The sequence below is a fragment of the Mustela lutreola genome, chromosome 9, assembly GCF_030435805.1.
Source record: "Mustela lutreola isolate mMusLut2 chromosome 9, mMusLut2.pri, whole genome shotgun sequence".
NCBI lineage: Eukaryota > Metazoa > Chordata > Mammalia > Carnivora > Mustelidae > Mustela > Mustela lutreola.
In genome coordinates this window covers 4,996,691-5,014,822 of record NC_081298.1, presented here as the reverse complement: position 1 = coordinate 5,014,822, position 18,132 = coordinate 4,996,691, and the positions used below count along the sequence as shown (strand labels likewise).

The window sequence follows — 18,132 nt, the reverse complement described above, 5'->3', positions numbered from 1 at the left end:
TGCGAAATTTAAAATGCCCCTCCTCACGCCATGAACAGCTTGTCTCAGGGTACCGGCGTGCCACAGGCCTGCTGATCTCCCCACTCTTACACGGTGGGACAGTTAGGACACGGGTGGCTTCAATAAAATCTGATGCAGGTCCATTAACTGTGGGCAAGCGTGCCCTTGGGCAAGTGACTTCTGTCCACCGCACCTCAGTGTGCCGGTCTGAGAAACAGGTCCGGCGACAGTGGCTACGCTGGGCATCCATGTGACCTGGTGGCCCACCCACGGCAGGCACGGGTGACAGCAGGAGGGAAGTGAGTTGCCACATTACAGCCCCGGGGAGTCTGAACACTCCCCAACACAACCATGTGACAGACAAAGCGAGAACCAGGGGCAAAAGGAGCCTAAGAGCCATGCTGCCGCCATTCGGGAGCCGTTCTGCGGCTTCTACTCCTTCGGCAGAGAAGGCTGGCCGGGGACCCGGTGTGCCAGCCCCCACGCTCCCCGGGGAGGCCTGCTCTGACCCCCGACCCACAGCTCCACTCGGAGGCCCGAGCCATCCGTCAGCCGGCAGGAACGCGGCCTCACTGCTGCCGCCTCTGAGTAACCGCCTCCCCCAGACATGATTCATACCTGTCTGGGGTCACCCACATCCTTCTTCCCTGCGAAGGAATGCATGCCAGGGGAGGCGAGCGGGCGGGCGGGCGGGCTGGCAGCAGCAGCTGGCGGGGCCGTGCCAGGCGGCGGCAGAGGCGTGGCCCGCGGTGCCTCCAAGGACTCCGCAGCCACGCTGAGTGCCCCGCTGGCCGCGGCTGGGACAGACAGACATCTCGCGTCCCCACGTCTGAGGCCCAGATCCAGGTTACAAAAGCTTTGCCCCGGGGAGGCAGCTGGCATTCCACCCGGAGACAGTGATTCCTCTGGGTCCAGCGTGCCCCCAACCCCCGCCCACCAAGCCTCCTCTCCGCTGGGGAACACTACACACAAACAGAAAGGCCTCACCACGCGATGGGTCTCTGAGTCGGCAGACTGAGTGAGAAAAGCCAAACAAGAGGGAACACAGAGCGTGTTTTCACGTACGCTGAGCCCTCCACTAGGAAGGGCTGGCCCTGCCTGCTCCAGTGGACGGGCACAGACCAAAAAGGGGCCCAGGGACCTGTCCAAGGATGGAAGGTTCTACGTCTCGGTCTGGACAGGTGTCCCCTATACACATTTGCCAAAACTCATCAGAGTAGACGTTACACCCATGTGCTTTGTGTCTGTAAATGACACCTCAATTCGGCACATTGGAGCTGGGACAACACGGGTGCCAGGGGAAGGCGGACAACTCAAGGGAAGAGAAGGGACCGCGGGTGAGGTATGACGGGCTCTTCCTTCTCACAAAGCCCTAGGTTTGATGATGCCCATTTGGCAGAGAAGAAAACTGACCAGGGGAGACGGCAGAGCAGAAGGAGGAGCTTGGGCTCCTCCAGCGCATCAAGGACAAGAAAACCTCCTGTCCAGAAAGAACATTCTGCCTTCAACTGGGGGCTGTCTCCACCTGTTGTCTCCCCACTCTGTCCCTTGTGCCAAAATACCTTCGCAAAAAAGCAAGGTGCCACTTCCGTTGAAGGAGAGCCTTGCACGGGTCGCCGAAAACCCAGAAGGCAAAGGTTAGGGGCAGCTCCAGCTGCAGACATCGGGAACAGAAAAAGCAGCCACGATGCCGAGCGCCCACCGTGATCATGGTGTCCATAGAACCCCAGGGAATCCTCCGACTCTGAGGCTGGCCGGAGGCCTCAGGGTTCCCTCAGCTGTTCCGAGCACCTGGTCTGGGACACAGCACGCAGAGGAGCCCCATGCTCGAAGGCAAGGCCGCCGGGCCTCCCGCCGCTGCCTCCAGGAGGGACACCCGTGAATGGAAGCACCATCCCTGCACACCCAGATCCCCCTGGTGTGAGGCGTCCTGGGGACTACAACGCGCTCAGAAGCAGGCCTCCACAGTAACAGAAGGGCTCTGGGCTGAAGGCTGGCCCTGATTTTCTCGTCTCGCCCCCTGCACCTCTGCTAAGCTGCAGCCACACGGAATCACCCGGAGGGTTCAGCGCCCCGACGTCCTGCCCTGTCCCCAGCAATTGGCTCAGGATGCCCCTGAGTATCAGGTTTGCGAGCCCCCAGGTGGCCTTCCCGGGGAGCCCGCACCAGGACCCGCTGAGTGCAGAAGGGCTGGAGAAACACCGTCAGCTGTGAGGTTCACTACGCCTTCTCCACCTGCTCCCAGGAGCCCAGGCCCGCCCGGCACCCACAGGCCATGGCAAACCCTCTCTCCGTTCAGCTGCAGTTCAAGGCTGGTGCCAGACCAATTCCTGCTCTCTCAGGCTCGAGCCCCAGGCACCGCCACCAGGTGACCCTTCCAAGAAGGGGGCGGAGAGGGCAGAGGCAGCTGCGGATGCCAGAGAGACCACACCCTTGCGGGGGAGGACGGGTGGTTCTGAAGTTTAGGGGATGGTGGGCAGAGCACAGGTGCTTTGCTCCTCATGACCTCCCACACCAGGTGGCTTCTGACCTAGCTCCACCTCTTCGAGCCGGGCTGTGGAAAGCCACAACCTCACTGTGAGCAAACACCAAGGAAACGACCAGCTAGACGAAGTTGCTGGGTGCCAGCTGCCCACTCTCTGGACACTGCCTGCTTCCTAGCCTCTTCGTTTCCTTGTTCTTCCCAAGCCCCATGCCCCCCACTGGCCTGAGTCTATTCTGGGGAAAGGGTCCAGAGCTCATTCTCGCTAGAGTGTAAAGGAATGCTGTGGTGTGCTTAGGGTAGGGCTCAAGATATCCAGGGCAAAGAGGCTGCGGAGGTAAGTGGAGGCTCTGGTGACATGCAGGCTCATGACTGTGATTTTAAAGACAAAGGAAGTGCTGTTAAGGAACAGGACGGATCTTTCTGCGGATCTCACCTTGCAGAAGCCTGGAGGTCTGGGAGGGACCCAAGCCTGAGAGCGGAAGGTCGGTGGCTGGGGCACTGCAGGGTGGTAACACATTCCTAAAACTCCCAGAAGGGACTGCCCTGACTCGTCCTAGCTTGGAGGGAGACCCACAGCCCTCACGCCTCTCCCCGCTGCGCTGCCCCGTGAAGACAGCGCTCCGCTTCCTTCCCAAGGATCATCTACACCCTGGGTGAGCCTCCCCGGAGCCCCGACTGGGAGTGGGCCCGGGAGCACCACCTCGGGGACGGTCTGACCCCAGCCAAGAGTGGACTCTTGCGACAGATGAACAGTGTCTGTCCCAGGGAAGAAGGGCAGCACGGGGTTCCCCGCCCGGGGAACGTGCAAAACCGATCAATAAACACGGGCTGGGCTCCCCTCTAGGTGAGGGGTCCCAGGAGCTGGGGAGTCACACATTTGCGAACCGGCCCTCATTCAGTGGCGTAGACGGCAGGATCGGGCGGAGTGAGTTAGACGGACAGCAAGTCACCGGAGAAGCGGACTGCGGGGAGCAACACTACTCAACTACACAGAGGCGAGTGCCGGGCTGTACACTTGCAGGCAGGGCCTGGCTTTACACAACGGCTGCAGCTGGACTCACCACCCGCCTCTGCACCGCGCAGCAAGCAAGTCTAATCAGCCTCGAGATGGGAGGGTGGCGACAATTTTATTTAGGGCCACAGTAAGTAATAAAATTAGGCAAAATGAGCCGCTCCACGTGTAAGTCCCCACCCTTAGCGGAGTAATGAAAGGCTTGGCAACTGCAAACATCTAATAATGGTCATCGTTAGGAAAATTGAGGGGCTGGTGGCGAATGGCTGCTGACTCTTAAACCTGGACATTGAAACCATTCCGTGATGGACCCCCAGTCAACGGAATTTGTTGTTGTTTTTAAGGATTTTATTTATTTGACAGAGATCACAAGCAGGCAGAGAGGCAGGTGGGGGTGGGAGTGGGAAGCAGACTTCCCGCCAAGCAGAGAGCCGGATGCAGAGCTCGATCCCAGGACCCTGAGATCATGACCTGAGCCAAAGGCAGAGGCTTTAACCCACTGAGCCACCCAGGTGCCCCTGTTGTTGCTGTTTTAGAAGGGAACATTCTCTGCATCTGTGCCTCTTCGACCACAAACTCTGCTCCAAGACGCCAATGGGGGCGTCCCTACATGCCAGCCTGCTCAGGAACCGGGATCCCAAAACACGGGCAAGATGCACCGGAGACAGGAGCATATTTAGCTGTGAGCTGTCGTAACGATCACCAGCAGCAAACCGAGTGGCGTTTAGAGGGCCTGTTGGTATTACTTAATCGGTGACACTCACCAACGTAATCGACACTCTCTCCAACATCTCAATATACCCACCTCTCCCTCCCATACCATAAACAGATTAGAAAAAATAGTTTCCTGCTATGGCCGTGACCTCACGGGCTGCCAAGCTCAGCCTGGTATGAATCACTCGGGGCTCACCGCGACAGCGTTCTCCAATGACTGAATGATAACGGGCGCCACAGACACCAATAAATGAATCACGCCTTCCACAAGGCCAAACCTTTGGCTTTTACAGACACCAATTACAAAGTAGAGAGAAAAGAACAAAGAAATTACTCAGGGTGTTTGCGCAAAGTTGATTCATAGGTTTACAGAATTATTACCGACTAAATTGTTTTTAGGAAGGCAATTAGAGCTATGACCAGCTTGAGCCCAGCACCAGCCTATCGACGTGGGAACTTGCTAGATGGGTTGGGGTGGCCACCAAAGTCTTACAGGGCTCCGGGGACCTCACCTCCTACAGTCTCCTGGCGGGCTCCTTAAGACGTTTGTGAAATCCTTAAAACGTGCAGCCACAGAAGCAATGCAGAAGAAGGCACATATATGCACATCGTTTCAGTGAAAATCTTGGTTTTCACTTTTATTTTTCCTTCTTGAAGTGCAGCACCCACAGTAGAACTCAGAGCTGCGACCAGGGTTTTGAAACACACCGTCCACAATAACCAAGTGCTCCCACGATTTCTCCATGCACAGAAACGGCAGGTGGTTCAGATCAAAGCCATGTTACCTACTATAAAACTTAGGGTGATGAAGAAAGAGCGTTCACGGTGGTCACATGCAAATTCTGAGCTTCTCTAACGAAGTGTGACCTCTGAAATGAATCACCCCACAGGCCTCGGGTTAAACCTTGCTGGCCAGGCTTCCTGGACAAGCTTCTACAAAAGGGGAAGCTTCCCCATCAGGGATATCAGATCCTTGTAAGCAGAGAGAATGAAACTGAGCTTACACCAGGCTTGGGCTCTCAGGCAGCAGCCCCTCTTACCAGCAGCTGCCTGGACCGTCATGGGTAAAGCCAGCAAGTGCCCCGGGCAAAGCCATCCCCTGGCAGTGACCAGGTAACGAGGGCCGCTGGGACAGAATACCTCTTTTGGGAAAGGGCAGTCTGCTTTCCCCCCAAATTTCCTGGAAATCTGATTCAGCTCCCCACTTCTCTTTCTGGAACCCTGGGAAAAGGCAGGGGAAGGCTCAGGGCTCAGTCCTGGGCACACCTGGTGGAAGGCAGGTCTCCACAGTGGCCTCCAGTCAAGGGACCTTAAAAAAGCCACCCCAGCTTGGTGGGTGGAAGCAAGCGATTTAAAACATTCTACATATTTTACATCATAAAGTATCTATGTGTCTTTCAAATATCCAAAAATATATGGCTTCATATTTTACTTTTTCAATACTTTACTTATTTATTTGAGAGAGAGAGAGAGAGAGAACACACGGAGCGTGGGGGGGAAAAGCAGGTTCCCGCTGAGCAGGGAGCCTGATGCGGGACTTGATCCCAGAACCCTGAGATCATGACGTGAGCCGAAGGCAGACATATAACCCAGTAAGCCACCCCGGTGCCCTGGTTTTGTATTTTAAAGCACATATTTCTGTATTCCTAACCACTGACATCAAACAAATCCATGGTCGGATTTGTCTCTTACCATCCTCCAAAGCCAGGGATGGAAACATCATCTCCTGGAGAACTAAGGACCAACAGAGACTCTCCCGGCCCGAGGCCTCCGTGACTGGGGTCGAGGGCTCCCCATCGCTCTCGGGGGCAGGTGAGGAACACGTCAAGCCACTCATCCGCCAACTGCCTCCCTGTGTACTGAGCATCTACTCTGGGCCAGTAGCACACACAAGCTGTCCCAGCCCTCTCCAGGACTCGGCACGGCTGCCCCTGTCCCCATCTCCACTGAAGTCCCCCGCGGGGGACACAAGATATGGGACAACATCTCCAAACTTAAAGGCAAGGTGGAGTCTTGAACCTGTACAACTGTTCAGAGGTGTAGGTTGTGTCTGTCTGTCCAGCTGGAGGGCCCGGCGCTGCCTACAGTCTTGGAGAACTGGAACGGGCAGGTGCTTCTAGGGGACGGAGCAGCCCTCAGAGCGCGGAGAGCCGGCGCCTAGCAGCCAGAAGCAGACTTCATCCAGCATCCAGATCCCAGGGCCACGGGCGGCTTTACGTTTGCTACCGAATAATTAAAACTCTTCAGCTAGCAGAGCTATTTCCTAAACCCGCTGAAACGATACTCATTGATTTTAGTTACAGTACGTCTGAAGGGAAAGAAACTCCGCCTCCACGTTCCCCGAGGCTCGGGACACCCTCGCTAGGCACTGAGGGCGCTGACTCGAAGCCGAGTGACCCACCCCTTCTTCCCGCCCCCGAACCCACTGGAAAACACACATGTATCAGAATCTGCCGAAACGACAGAAGACCCCATTACCCGATACCTCCCCGGTGAGTCCCGGAAGCCCCCCCCCCCCCCAGCTCCCGTCAACACGTGGTGTCTCACCGTCACCTCGGAGTGAACACCAGCTCCGCTCGGGGGTGACACCGGGTGGGGAAAGAGCCCCCAAAACACTCCAGGCCTGAAGCGGGTGTGCGCAGAAAAGAACGGCCCTACAAACTCTCCCTGTGGGGTTGGGACCCGCGGTGGCTCTCCTTTCTTGTCATTTCCATGCTCTCAGCATTAAGGGAATTGGAAGGGAGACCCTGACCTCCCAGGACACGTCTGGCTGAAGCAGGAGAGGCTTGTCTGGCCTTGGACGTTTCCAGAAGCGATGGTGCCCAGAGACGAAGGCACCATTCCTGCCCCCCAGACAGTGGAAACTTCCTTGATCCCTTGCAAATATGAGTTTATGCCAGGGGGGCCTGTCAGTGTCCAGGCCTCGGTCCGGCCCACCTACGAAGTGGCTACTGGCCTCCCCTCCGTTTTATGGGGGTGCTGCTGGAGGCTCGGGAGGGAGGCAGCCCATGTCCTGAAAAGATGGTTTTCAGAGTCTGTATCTTGACTGCGTCTTGTCCCATCTGGACTCTTCTTCCAGCCTGCCCACGCGCCCTGCCCAGGCCCCTTCCTTCCTGCCTCATCCACGTGCAGGGTCTCTAAGGGCTCCGGGGACATACCGAGCAAAATGGGCACGGCACCTCACACTTCCGTGTCTGATGACCAGAAGCGACACAAGCGACAGTGAATTACATAATACCCGACACAATCTGACAGGTGTGACAGGAGAGACCCCCCCCCCCCCCGCAGTGTTCCTGGAGCCCAAACAGGATGACGGGTCTGAGAGCCTCCCCGAGGGAGGCTTTGAAAGTGGCCTCGGTTCCATTCCCTCCGCCGCCTCCTCCCTGAGTAACCTTGTTATGTCTGGTCCCTAAAAGGGCAGCTTCCCGAGGGCAGGGTTCTGTCTGTGGGGTCCTGGCATTCTGCAGCCCAGTCCCGACTGAGCGGCTGGGTGCCCCCTTCATGACTGACGGCCAGGGGGACAGCAGTATAAGGCGGACAGATCTGGTCCCTCCGGGAAGAGCCACGGGCCGTCCAGCAATCGCCTACCCCAGCATCTGAAGGTGGGGGTACCAGGGCTGCAGAGGTAGATGCCAGCTCCTCGCACCGCCTGTAAGGGACACCCGTCTGGGGGATACCATGCGAACAGAAGACGGTGTTGTGCTGCCAGAGCACAAAGGCCCCGACGGCAAGGTCCATGAGCATTCTTCCCTTGCAAACGGCGCAACGTGGGCTTGCAGTCCTGGGGTGAAAACTAAATGACCATGGCCATGTTGAGTCTTGTAAAGATAAGTCTGGGACTGGGGGGCTCAGTGTGGGGTCATGGGAAAGAAATCTTGGGAGCACAGGTATGGGGCCAGGGAGCTTAGGTTCCTGGCTATGCCACCTGGGGCAGGTTCCTTACCCCCTCTGGACCCTCCTCCCCACCCTCCCCCAAAATCTGCAAATCGGTGATACCAACAGCTCTCTCACAGAGCTGTTTTGGAGACTGAGAAAAATGCGTCACTATACCCCTGGCACATAATAAGTTCTCCATATCCAACTAAGAAAGGGAGTGGCAGCAAAATCCATCAGTCACCCTGGAAACAGAAGAGAAAAGCCATGCGGGGGCTCTGCGAAGACCTGGGGAAACCCCAACGCTTTCCAGGCCCATCCCGGGGCACTGAAGCCCCTGCTCCTGTCTGAAAACTGTTCCGGGGCTTTTCCTCCCAGCTCGGCGACAGAGGCTTCCACCAGCACCCGTCAAGGCCCCGACGGAGACCCAGAGGCGTCACAGTTTGGCTCTGTCGTGTCACTCGAAGGGAAAGTGAGGTTGACGGTCAATGCTCCAAGTTGTCGTGACTACAGGAAGGGGAGCGGCCCACCTCGGGGAGGGGGTTAGGCCAGACCGTGCAGAAGGTGGTGCTCGGAGAAGCCAAGCAAAAGACACGCACCCCACCCGCCGGGAAAACAAAGATCACGGTCTTACTCTGATGGTTCACAGCCTGTATAGACTCACTTGTTAAAAACGGGAATTAATTTTCAAAAAATGGGAGCCTCAGACCATCCCTTGTTTCTGGGCTTTGCGCTCTGCATCCTCCTCGGCAGGGGACCTAGTGGGGTGTCTGGATGTCAGGGTGCTCCTGCCTTTGTGCCTGCCAGGCCCACCCAGCCCCTCGGCCTCCGAAGCTGGCAGTGGACTGTGGGAATCCAAGGGGTTCCCTCCGGCCAGCCCTGAGGTGGGCCTGGCAGGGACAAGGGAAGGCAAAGAGTCAAGTCCCTCTACCTTCAAGGTCACGGTTCCCACACATGTCTGTTTATTCCAACATCCCCTCTACTGCCAGCACCCCAGCCCCAGGATGGGGAAACCCTTCTCTGGTGCCGGTCTCCTCATCTGGCAGCGACCGCCAGGGGACAGGACAAAGTGAACAGTTGAGACTAGTCCTCTCCCCGCTGTCACCACCAAGCCCCATGATCACAGAGCTGTGGAGACACCAGGCCACACTCCACAAGAATAACCTTGGCAGAGGCACAGCCCCCCCTCCACCCCCAGCACCCAGGAACTGCTGTCACCTCACTTTCCACTCCGACCCCAAGACAGCCAGGATGTTCTGGAGCCGGGCTGAGCCTCCATCTCCCCACCTTCCAACACACGCTTGACCCACCGCAACCCTCGGAGAGATCACATCTGGGGACAGGTGTCACGGGGCCCTTGAAGCAAAAGGAGAACAGAATTGCCAGTCCTTAAACGCCAGGAGTTTTGTATCAACTTCCAGACAGCCGGGTCCCTGAAGTGGACAGGTCTGGCCACACAGGGCCCACGTGGCGGCCGCCCCCTCAGGCAGCACTCACAGCCCCGGATCTCCGCCGCCCACCCACCCTGAGGCACACCTCCCGGATCGCAGCACAGTGTCCTCCTCCTGGCTCCCTGGTGCACAGAGTGGGGTGGGCGGGCAAGCACACGGGGCCTAACCGTGCGCTGGCACGCACAAGTATGCGCACACACACGCGTGCATACACGTGGGCACACGGCACCTTTTAAGAAGCACAGAGCAAGGCCCTGGGCTTTGACCGCCTCCTTAGCACATGCCCACCCAAGCGCCCCGGCTGGCGGGAGCTCGGCCTCCCAACTCCCACTTGTTAAAGAGTTTCCTCTCTGCGGGAAGGACCCCAGACTGTGAGTCGCCCGCAGACCTGGTCTCTGGGTGGTAAGAACCCGTAGAGGAAAAGCCACGCGGCCCCTCCATTTGGGCCCTATCCCTCGTAAGCTCCTCTCCGACACGGTTTTACATGTTAAGCACTGCACAAACCAGAAGGCTGACATGTCCCGGGGCCCGGATGCGGTGCGAGCAGATACTGGCGCCCCTGAGCAGGCAGGTCTGGGGCTGCTATGGGACATGTGCACCTCGTTGTCCTGTCAAAGTGGCGGCCATCCTGACCCTCTCCAACGGCCTCCACTCCGGGGCAGCTGAGCACCCCACTCCGTCTCCCTCCTCCTTCCAAGGGAGAGCGAGTGCATCGATTTGCACATCGTAAAGGGCAGGTTGTGCGCGCCCACGCAGGAGCAATGACTTACTCTCTGCCTTGACAAGCACTAAGCTTGGCCCTGACCCTGGGCCAGGCTGGGTGGTGTGGCTGGCTTACCCCAGACCTCCTGGGGAGTTGTGGCCAACTGTCTGACCTGAGATCCAGTTCAGGATTTGCACCTCAACCTAAAACCCAGACAGTCAGAAAACATGTGGGTTAAAAGTCCTCGCTCCAAGGGCCCACGGGGGAAATGGCTCAACCTAGACGGCCCTAGTGTCAACCAAATCCTGAAATACAAGCTTGCACAGTGCCTGAGTCTCTCCTCCTAATAAATGCAAATCCAAGATGAAAACCGGGAAGCTCCTCAAGACGGAGCCCCCATCCTTCCGGCGCGGCACACAGCAGGCACTCAAGAAAGGCCAAGGGAGTGAATGACAGGCAGGCGCCAACTCCGAGCACAACCAAGAGCCTTCACTGGGGCTGATCTCTGAGCGAGACAACTCCCTTCCGCCCTCAGGTCCCCAGAGAAGTAGCCGATTAAAACAGCAGTTTTCAGCCAGGCCAAGGGCATCAGGCGAGGCCCGGAGGCATTTTGGGGTGTTACAACTTGGCAGGGGAGCAGAAGCCTACTCCAACGGGCACCTAGTAGGCAGAAGCCAGGGATGCTCCTAAGTGTCCAGCAACCCCCACAGCCTCCCCCTCCCTCCCCACAAGGACATCCTTGTCCCTTGGGTGAAATGCTCGGATTTGAGACACAGGGCACCGGGTGTCCTGGGCATTTCTGCAAGCTCATTTTGTAGTGTTTGGGAGTATCTGTCTGGAACCAGGTGGCGAAGAGGAATCAGAGGCTCAGTGACATTAGTGGTGGTAAGAAACAGAACAGCCACCAGAGATACTGGCCACAGGGGTCCAGGGTGGGGCCGGGCAGGCTGCTGCCCGGGGTCCTCCAGATATGTAGCCTGGCAGCGGAATGGCCCAAGTCAGTCCAGGCAGAGGTGGCACCCACCTGCTTGCTGCCCAAAAGCCTCAAGCCGAAGCTGGAGGAGAAGGACAGGGGCTAATTTCTAAGAGAGACAAACCTCTAAAGAGGTCAACAAGAATGCCAAGAAACACGCAGGCCAGCAGGAACTCTGTTCTGAAAAGTCTGGCCAACTCCCTACTGTCAGCCTGGTGGGCTGTCCCTGGAGCCGGCTGTCTTTCACCCCAGCACCCCCAGCTTGTTTAAAGAACAGCTTATTTTTCTGTGGGGGGATCCTGAGAACAGTGAACCCCCGTCAGAGAGTGTCCCTCACCCCTTGACTCTCAGAGACAACTGGAGACCCCGGAGGGTGTGGAGGGTGCAGAGGGTGCGGGGAATATCTTGAACCTGGCTTCCTTGGAGAGAGCCCCGTTCCCACACTTCCAAGTGTGATGCTGGGGGATGCTGCTGCTTTCCAGCTCTCGGGTTCAAGATGGACCTACTGCGGGGCCCAAGTTCTAAATAAAAGAGACAGAATGTGCACTTCCTGAGAAATAACTCTGGGTCTGGGTCCAGGGTGCACTGGGGACTGAGGGCAAAGCTTTCCATTACTACCTTCCTTCATTTATAAAGCCTGAGCTGGCCAAGGCTCCACCCAGCTCCGAGATCTGGGGCACCTGAATGCCACACTAGGGACCCAGTGCTGCTGGGGGGAGGGCAGGAGAACCACTTCTGGTCCTGGAGCCTCCAGCCAGACTTTGGAGGGCAGAGGCCCCATCTTGAAAGCTGGTAGAATTTTCGATTTCAACCGTCAGGGTCTCATCCTTCAGATGAGGAAACTAACACAGCTTAAGGAACCTACTACCAAGGACCACTGGGACAGGACCCTGCAGCCCAGCTCGAAATCCATCTCTGACGGTCCGCATGCAGACACCCTCAGTCTGCATCACGTGAAATGTGGCCTTCCTTCTGCACTTCAAATTTTCCTCCCCATCTTTTTGTACAAAGAAACTCCAGGCCTTCAGGCTTCCTCACCAGAGCCTTTCGCAGAAATCTGATTAGCACTTGCAACAAACTGTTACATTATACCTGCATTTTAAAGATCGTTTCCCTTCCTGCCCTGGGCTTTCTTCCAGTAAGCAGGGGGCCGTGTGTAAAAAATACACTGTGCATGGTGAGTCACGTACCACCACGCCGGGGCTGGCTGGAGCAGGCCAGGGTTCCAGGTGCTAACCTCGAGGGTCCTGCTCAGACGTGCCACTGGGGGAAGCACACAGGTTGAGGGCAATGGGTTTAACAACACCCTGGTGTCAGCCAGAACATCATCAAGGCTGAAGGGACAGGAATAAGAATGATTTTTTTTTTTTTAACACCCTGAACACAAAGGAAGGACAAGAGCAAAATGCCCATGCCCTGTCCTCACAATGGTAAGTTCGACACAACAGCGTGGAACCCTGGGGTGGGGGGTTCCCCTAAGGCAACTTTACAGAAAGGGGGAAATGAGGCACCGAGGGTCCTTCACCAGCATCCACTCGGCACTGAGGAGGCCCTCTCCAAACATGTGCGAACATATTTTAATAATATCCTCGTGCATTTCATTAGCCTCCTGAGTTCACAAAGGGCCTTTGGGAAGCAATCCGGTTTAATGCAACTCAGTTCCGCAGATGGTGACTCTGGGCAGGTTCTCCTGGCACCTCGCTGGCCCAGCATGGGGCGGTCGGGGGGGTGGGTGAGGTGGGGGGGGCAGGCTTTCAATTCCGGGACTGGAGGGAGCGGGGGCACTCATGGATGGAAGGACCCATCACCAAAGCAGGCCAGTCTGCCCCAGCAGGACCAGTCATGGGTTATTTTTACCTCTTGTACCTCACTGTACAAGCTCAGGGGCCACAAACTGTGGCAGCCGCCTGCGGAAACTGGCTTATGAGTCACCCAGTGACTGCCCTGCTCCATGGTGGCCGCCTCTGACTTCTGGTCCCAGCTGGAAGAAAGCTGGCCCTTGCAAGAAGGGCTGTGTGCTCCCGTGCCTCAGGTGCTTAGAGGCAAGAATAGGGTAAGTGAAGCCCCAAGAGGCAAGAGGTCCCCAAAAGGATGGGCTGGGGGAAGGGATACAGTCCAGAAGGCCGTCTACACAACCCAACTACCACCTGAGTGGGCAAATGCATGGCAGAAGTCCAGGCTGATTTGTCTCAAGTTCTGGCTGCATAGGGCGACTTGGTGCAAGCTTCCAACACCCCCTCCCCACCCTAGATCTAGCTCCTCCTTTCAGGGCAAGGCCGTCCCAAACACAGACAGCCCCAAACTTTGACTCATTTGTAACCAAGGTCCCAGCCAGGCTGAGCCAAGCTGTCCAGACAGAGGCTATTTATAGGTGCGTCGGGGACACAGACACTCACACAATGAGACACACACTCGGGATCCACCTTTGGCCAGACCCACCAGCGCTGAGCCCTGAATGCAGACACCAGACACCAATGGTCCCCAAACCTCCAGAGCAATGCACACAGTCTAAAGAGGCACCAGTCGCGGACACCGGCAAGACGCAGGAAGAATACATACTCCCGGGACAAACTGCGACCCAGACACACAGACACAGAGAGACACGGAGACGCGCCAGACCCAGACAGAGACACACAGACACACACTCCACAGACGCAAGGAGACCCACTCACACAGACCAAGACAGAAGCGCCACGCACACTCCAGACACACACCCCGGGCCCCAGACACCCCGCAGGCCAGACAGTGTCTCACACGCCCGCCACCCCCCTTCCCCCAGCCGAAGTTGATAAAGAGCCGGCCTAATTGCTCCATCGAGACTGCCCCTTAGGGAAATAAAATGGAAACTTCACGGTTTCGACCGCCCCAGTCCTCCCGCGCCGGGCGCCCAGCCGCCCTCCGCGCCGCTCGGCCCCGGGTCCGAGTCCCAGCGGGCGGGGCGCGGGCAGCGGGGGCCGTGCCAGGCTCGCCGCGCCGCGGGACAAAGCCGGGCCGGCCGCCAGCTGCCGCGAGCCAGGAGGGCGCGCCCGGGGCGCAGGGCGCACGGCCCGAGGGGGCGCGCACGGCCCGGGCCCCCGCCCGCAGCTGCGCGGGGACTCGGGGTCGGAGCCCGACAGGGCCTCAGGGGAGGGGGGCGCGGGGGTCACTCACTGATCTCCATGCTCTGGAACAAAGAGCGTTTGCAGTTGCACGTGCAGGAGACATTGGGCTGCCCGGCGGCGAGGGCGGCGGTGCTGTTGACCCCCATCAAGCGGTGCATGGACGGCGCGGCGGCTCGGCGCGGGGCGCAGGGGGCACGGGGGCGGCCGGGGGGGGTTCCGGCCGGCGCCCGGCACTGGGGCCCCGCATGCAGGAGGCGCGCGGCGGGGAAGGCGCACCCCGGTTCGCCGGGCTCGGGGCTCCGCCAAGTTCCCGGGGCGCTGCGGGACTCAGTGCGCGGGGCCGCGCTCCCCTGCGCCCCCCGGCCGCCCCTCGGCAGCCCCGGGGGCGTCGGCAGTGCCCGCGGGTGGCGTCCGGGAAATGGGCTGGCAGCCGGGGCGCGCGCTGCCGCCGGGGCTGAGCCTCTGCTGCTGGCTTCCCGCAGCCGAGCGCCTCCGCCGCCGCCGCCTCCTCCTCATTCAAGTCCAAGGAGATCGGGTTTCGCTCCGAGACCGCGGTCGGAGGCAGGCAGACGGTCTGACGTCAGCGCTAGACGGGGCTGCCGGTTCCCACCGCGCGGGGGCCGGGGAGGGGGCGCGCGCTGCGCCAATCCCCGCCGAGGTTCCCCCGCACCCCCTTCCCGGGCCGCGGGGCGGGGTGACAGGGAAGGGGGCGGGCTCTTAAAGGGCCAGAGCGAGGCGGCCCGCGTAGACCCGGGACCAGCGGGGCGGAGGAAGGGTGCAGCGACCCTGCCCCTACTGGGGTCAGTCTGGAACCCCCCTCCGAACACGCGGGTCGGAGGAAGCGGGACTCGCTCCCACCTTCACCTCCGCGGGTTGCGGGTGCGTCGCGGGACCCCGGAATCCTTGACCCCGGTTTAGGGGAAGCCTGTCCCTTCCCAAAGGAGAGGGAATTGGAGAAGATGAGGGAAGTCCTCCCTATCACCCACACCTGATTTCGCAGGAAACTCTCTGCCCTTAAGGTCTACAGTCCCACGAGGCTTCTACTAACTCGCGCCCCCTGCGCCCTTTAACCGGACCCCAAGGAGGTCGACTGGGTCAGACTGGAATTCGGGTAGACACGCCCCGGACCGCTCCGAAAAACGCCCGGGAGCCCTTGTCATGTAAATACGTGTCTGGAACTTGTGTAATGTCGCAGCCGGCGGGGCCCGGGGCGAATCCACTCCCATTGTCTGCTGCCGGAGGGGCCACCGGCTGGGGGGGGCGCCTCCGGAGTTCAAAAGAGGGGGGAGGAAGTGCGCGGGTGTACTTTTATTTCATTAAGTTTTAATTACACAAGTGCTATAAGAACACATTCTCCTGGTTTAAAAAGAAATGAAAATATTACGTCAGAGGATCTCTCCCTGGCACACCTCCAAACTCTCAGCGATTTGGTGTGTCCCCTCCTAGACCCTTGCCTAAAACTCCACATGTTTCCCCTGCAGTAGTGGATCGCCTACCTTGGGCCAGAAACTTACCAAATATTAACTCAACCTCATACCTACTCCCAGAGGCAGGAATGTTGTTATGCCCATTTCACAGACGTGGGAACTGGCCTGGGGAGTTGGTTGCTTAGGGTCATGCAATGGAGGACCCTGGTCCTCACACAAGGTCCAGCCGGTATCTGTACACTCACATAGTTTTCTCCTTTGAATACCAACATACCCTAGAAATTAATGGGGTTTAGTAAGGAGCAGGTTCCTTTCATATGGTGGCTGGAGGAGGGGCGGGGGTGTAGAGGTGTTTAAAAATTATTTCCTTTTAAGAGAGGGTAACCACACCAGAGACTTGCAGAACCCAGAGGAAGCCAGCTCAGGAAGGGGATGTGACCTCTCCGGGCAGCTGGGCACAGCGATGCCTCTTGCTCTCTTAAGAGCGCAGGCCAAGAACTCTGTAGGACTCCAGCTCAGGGGTGACTGGGTGTTCCGGGTGGGTTTATGGAGGAACCCTAGGGGTTGCCCAACCTAGAGGGAGTTTCAAAGGTACTGACCATCATTTGTTTGGGAAGAGAGGCTCACTCTCAGAGCTGTGCCCAACCTCAGGACTCGGACGTGAGGAGCTCTCAGGGATGGCATGGCCGGGACAGTCTCAGACCCTAGCCTGAGAAGGGACTGATCTACCTGCAGGTCTGGGATGGAGGAGGTCTCCCTGCCATTTGGCCCCCACAGCTTGGAGGGAAAGCCTGGGGGTTCCTGATTGCTGCTTGGGGGGCCCTAACAATGTAGGTTGGACTTGGGGATGACCGTGCGTCCTACTCATTGCCTGGGCCAAAGAAGACCACCATCGTAGCCCCTTCTTTCAGTGATCCCTTCTTTCATTCAATCAACAAACTCTCAGGAGCTCCGGAGCTGTGTGCCGGGAACTCAGGAGTCCAGGAACAACCCCTGCGCTTTGACTCTCTGGCAGAGGCTCTGGATGTCTGACAGTGAAAAATCCCGCACTTTGATTGCCTTGGAAATGAAGCAGCATTTACTCAATCGAGGTCGAACCACCAGCAGGCAAAAATAACCAGTGAATTCAATGGATTAAAAAAAAAGGAAAAAAAAAAAACCACCTTAGCCACAACGTTGGCCTCTGGTTGATCGGCCTGGGACGACAGCGCTGGTGGCCTTCACGGAGTGCCTACGGTGTGACATCACCACTGTGATGGCGGCACTTGCCACTGGTTCGTGGTCTGGACCCTGGTTCCAAAGTTGGCTCTGCCCAGAGGCCTGAAGTGGGGTGCTGGGCATGGTGGTCACAACTGCAGCTCTAAAGATGGGTGGGACACATGACCTGGGCAAGTCCCTTCCTCTGTCCCACAGCAGCTACCTCCTCTGCAAAATGGCGCTCCTCATGGTGTCCTTGACTGGCATGACAGTCAGGAATGAAGGAGTCAGGGCTGAGTAAGAGGCTGACTATGTGCTAGTGGTTATGCTGTGTAATCCTCACGGCAACCCGGGGAGGGAGGAACTAGCATCACTTTACAGATGAGAGGACTGGCAATTGGGAAGGCGTCACCCCGTGACAGTGTCCTTGGCTAAGGTGGGTAGGAAGAAAGGACAGAATTGCTCTGGGAGAAGCATACGCTTAAGAACCCACAGTCATGGGAGGCTTTGTGTGTGCCTGAGGCTGCCAGATCAATGTGAATTTCAGATAAATCACAGACAAATTTTAGTATGAGTATATCCCATGCAATATTTGGGAAATACTTATACTAAAAATTTGTGCTTTTCTTCTCTGAAATTCAAATTTAACTGGATGCCCTGCATTTTTATTTGCTGAATCTGAGTGTCCACTGTGTACCAGGCGCTGTGGTGCGGGTAATTCAGGGAGGGGGAAGACAGAGCCCGTGGTCAGGCAGGCACAGGTAGAAGAGTTCATAGCTCCCTGATTCTGTCTACGGTCATGCAACAGGGCCAAGGTGTGAATGGTGCTGTGTGGGAGCCCTCACCCGACTGGGAGTGTGGGTGCTAGAGGGTAGGTCACCTCTGCTGTACTAGCTTGAGTCCATGGGAGAGAGGCCACAAGGCAGGGAGAGAAATTTCCTTCCTTCATTCAGTAAATATTGTGTACCTATTCAGTGCCAGGCTTTGTGCTGGGTACCGGGCACAGGGCAACAAAAAACCAAAATCTCCACCCTCGTGTGACATGGGGGGAAGGGTCACATGGGATAGGGGGCAGGAGAGACTGGAGACTCAGGTGCAAACCCGTAGGTAAACTAGGTGACTTCAGATGTGGTCTGAGGCAAGGTTGGGGATCAGCGGAGCCCACCCTGAGAAGGTGGCATTTTGTTCCATTCCTA

The 18,132-nt window shown here is 57.8% G+C and overlaps 1 protein-coding gene across 2 annotated transcripts in view; it reads right to left on the bottom strand.

The window, feature by feature from the left end:
- PMEPA1 (prostate transmembrane protein, androgen induced 1) overlaps positions 1-14,977 on the bottom strand; it is a 54,046-nt gene extending 39,069 nt beyond the window's left edge. For both annotated transcript variants that reach the window (XM_059132842.1, XM_059132843.1), the window contains exon 1: positions 14,362-14,977. In XM_059132842.1, the coding sequence (XP_058988825.1) occupies positions 14,362-14,470 (109 nt within the window). In that variant the 5' untranslated portion in view covers positions 14,471-14,977. The remainder of the gene's footprint in view (positions 1-14,361) is intronic.
- Between the last annotated feature and the right edge of the window lie 3,155 nt (positions 14,978-18,132).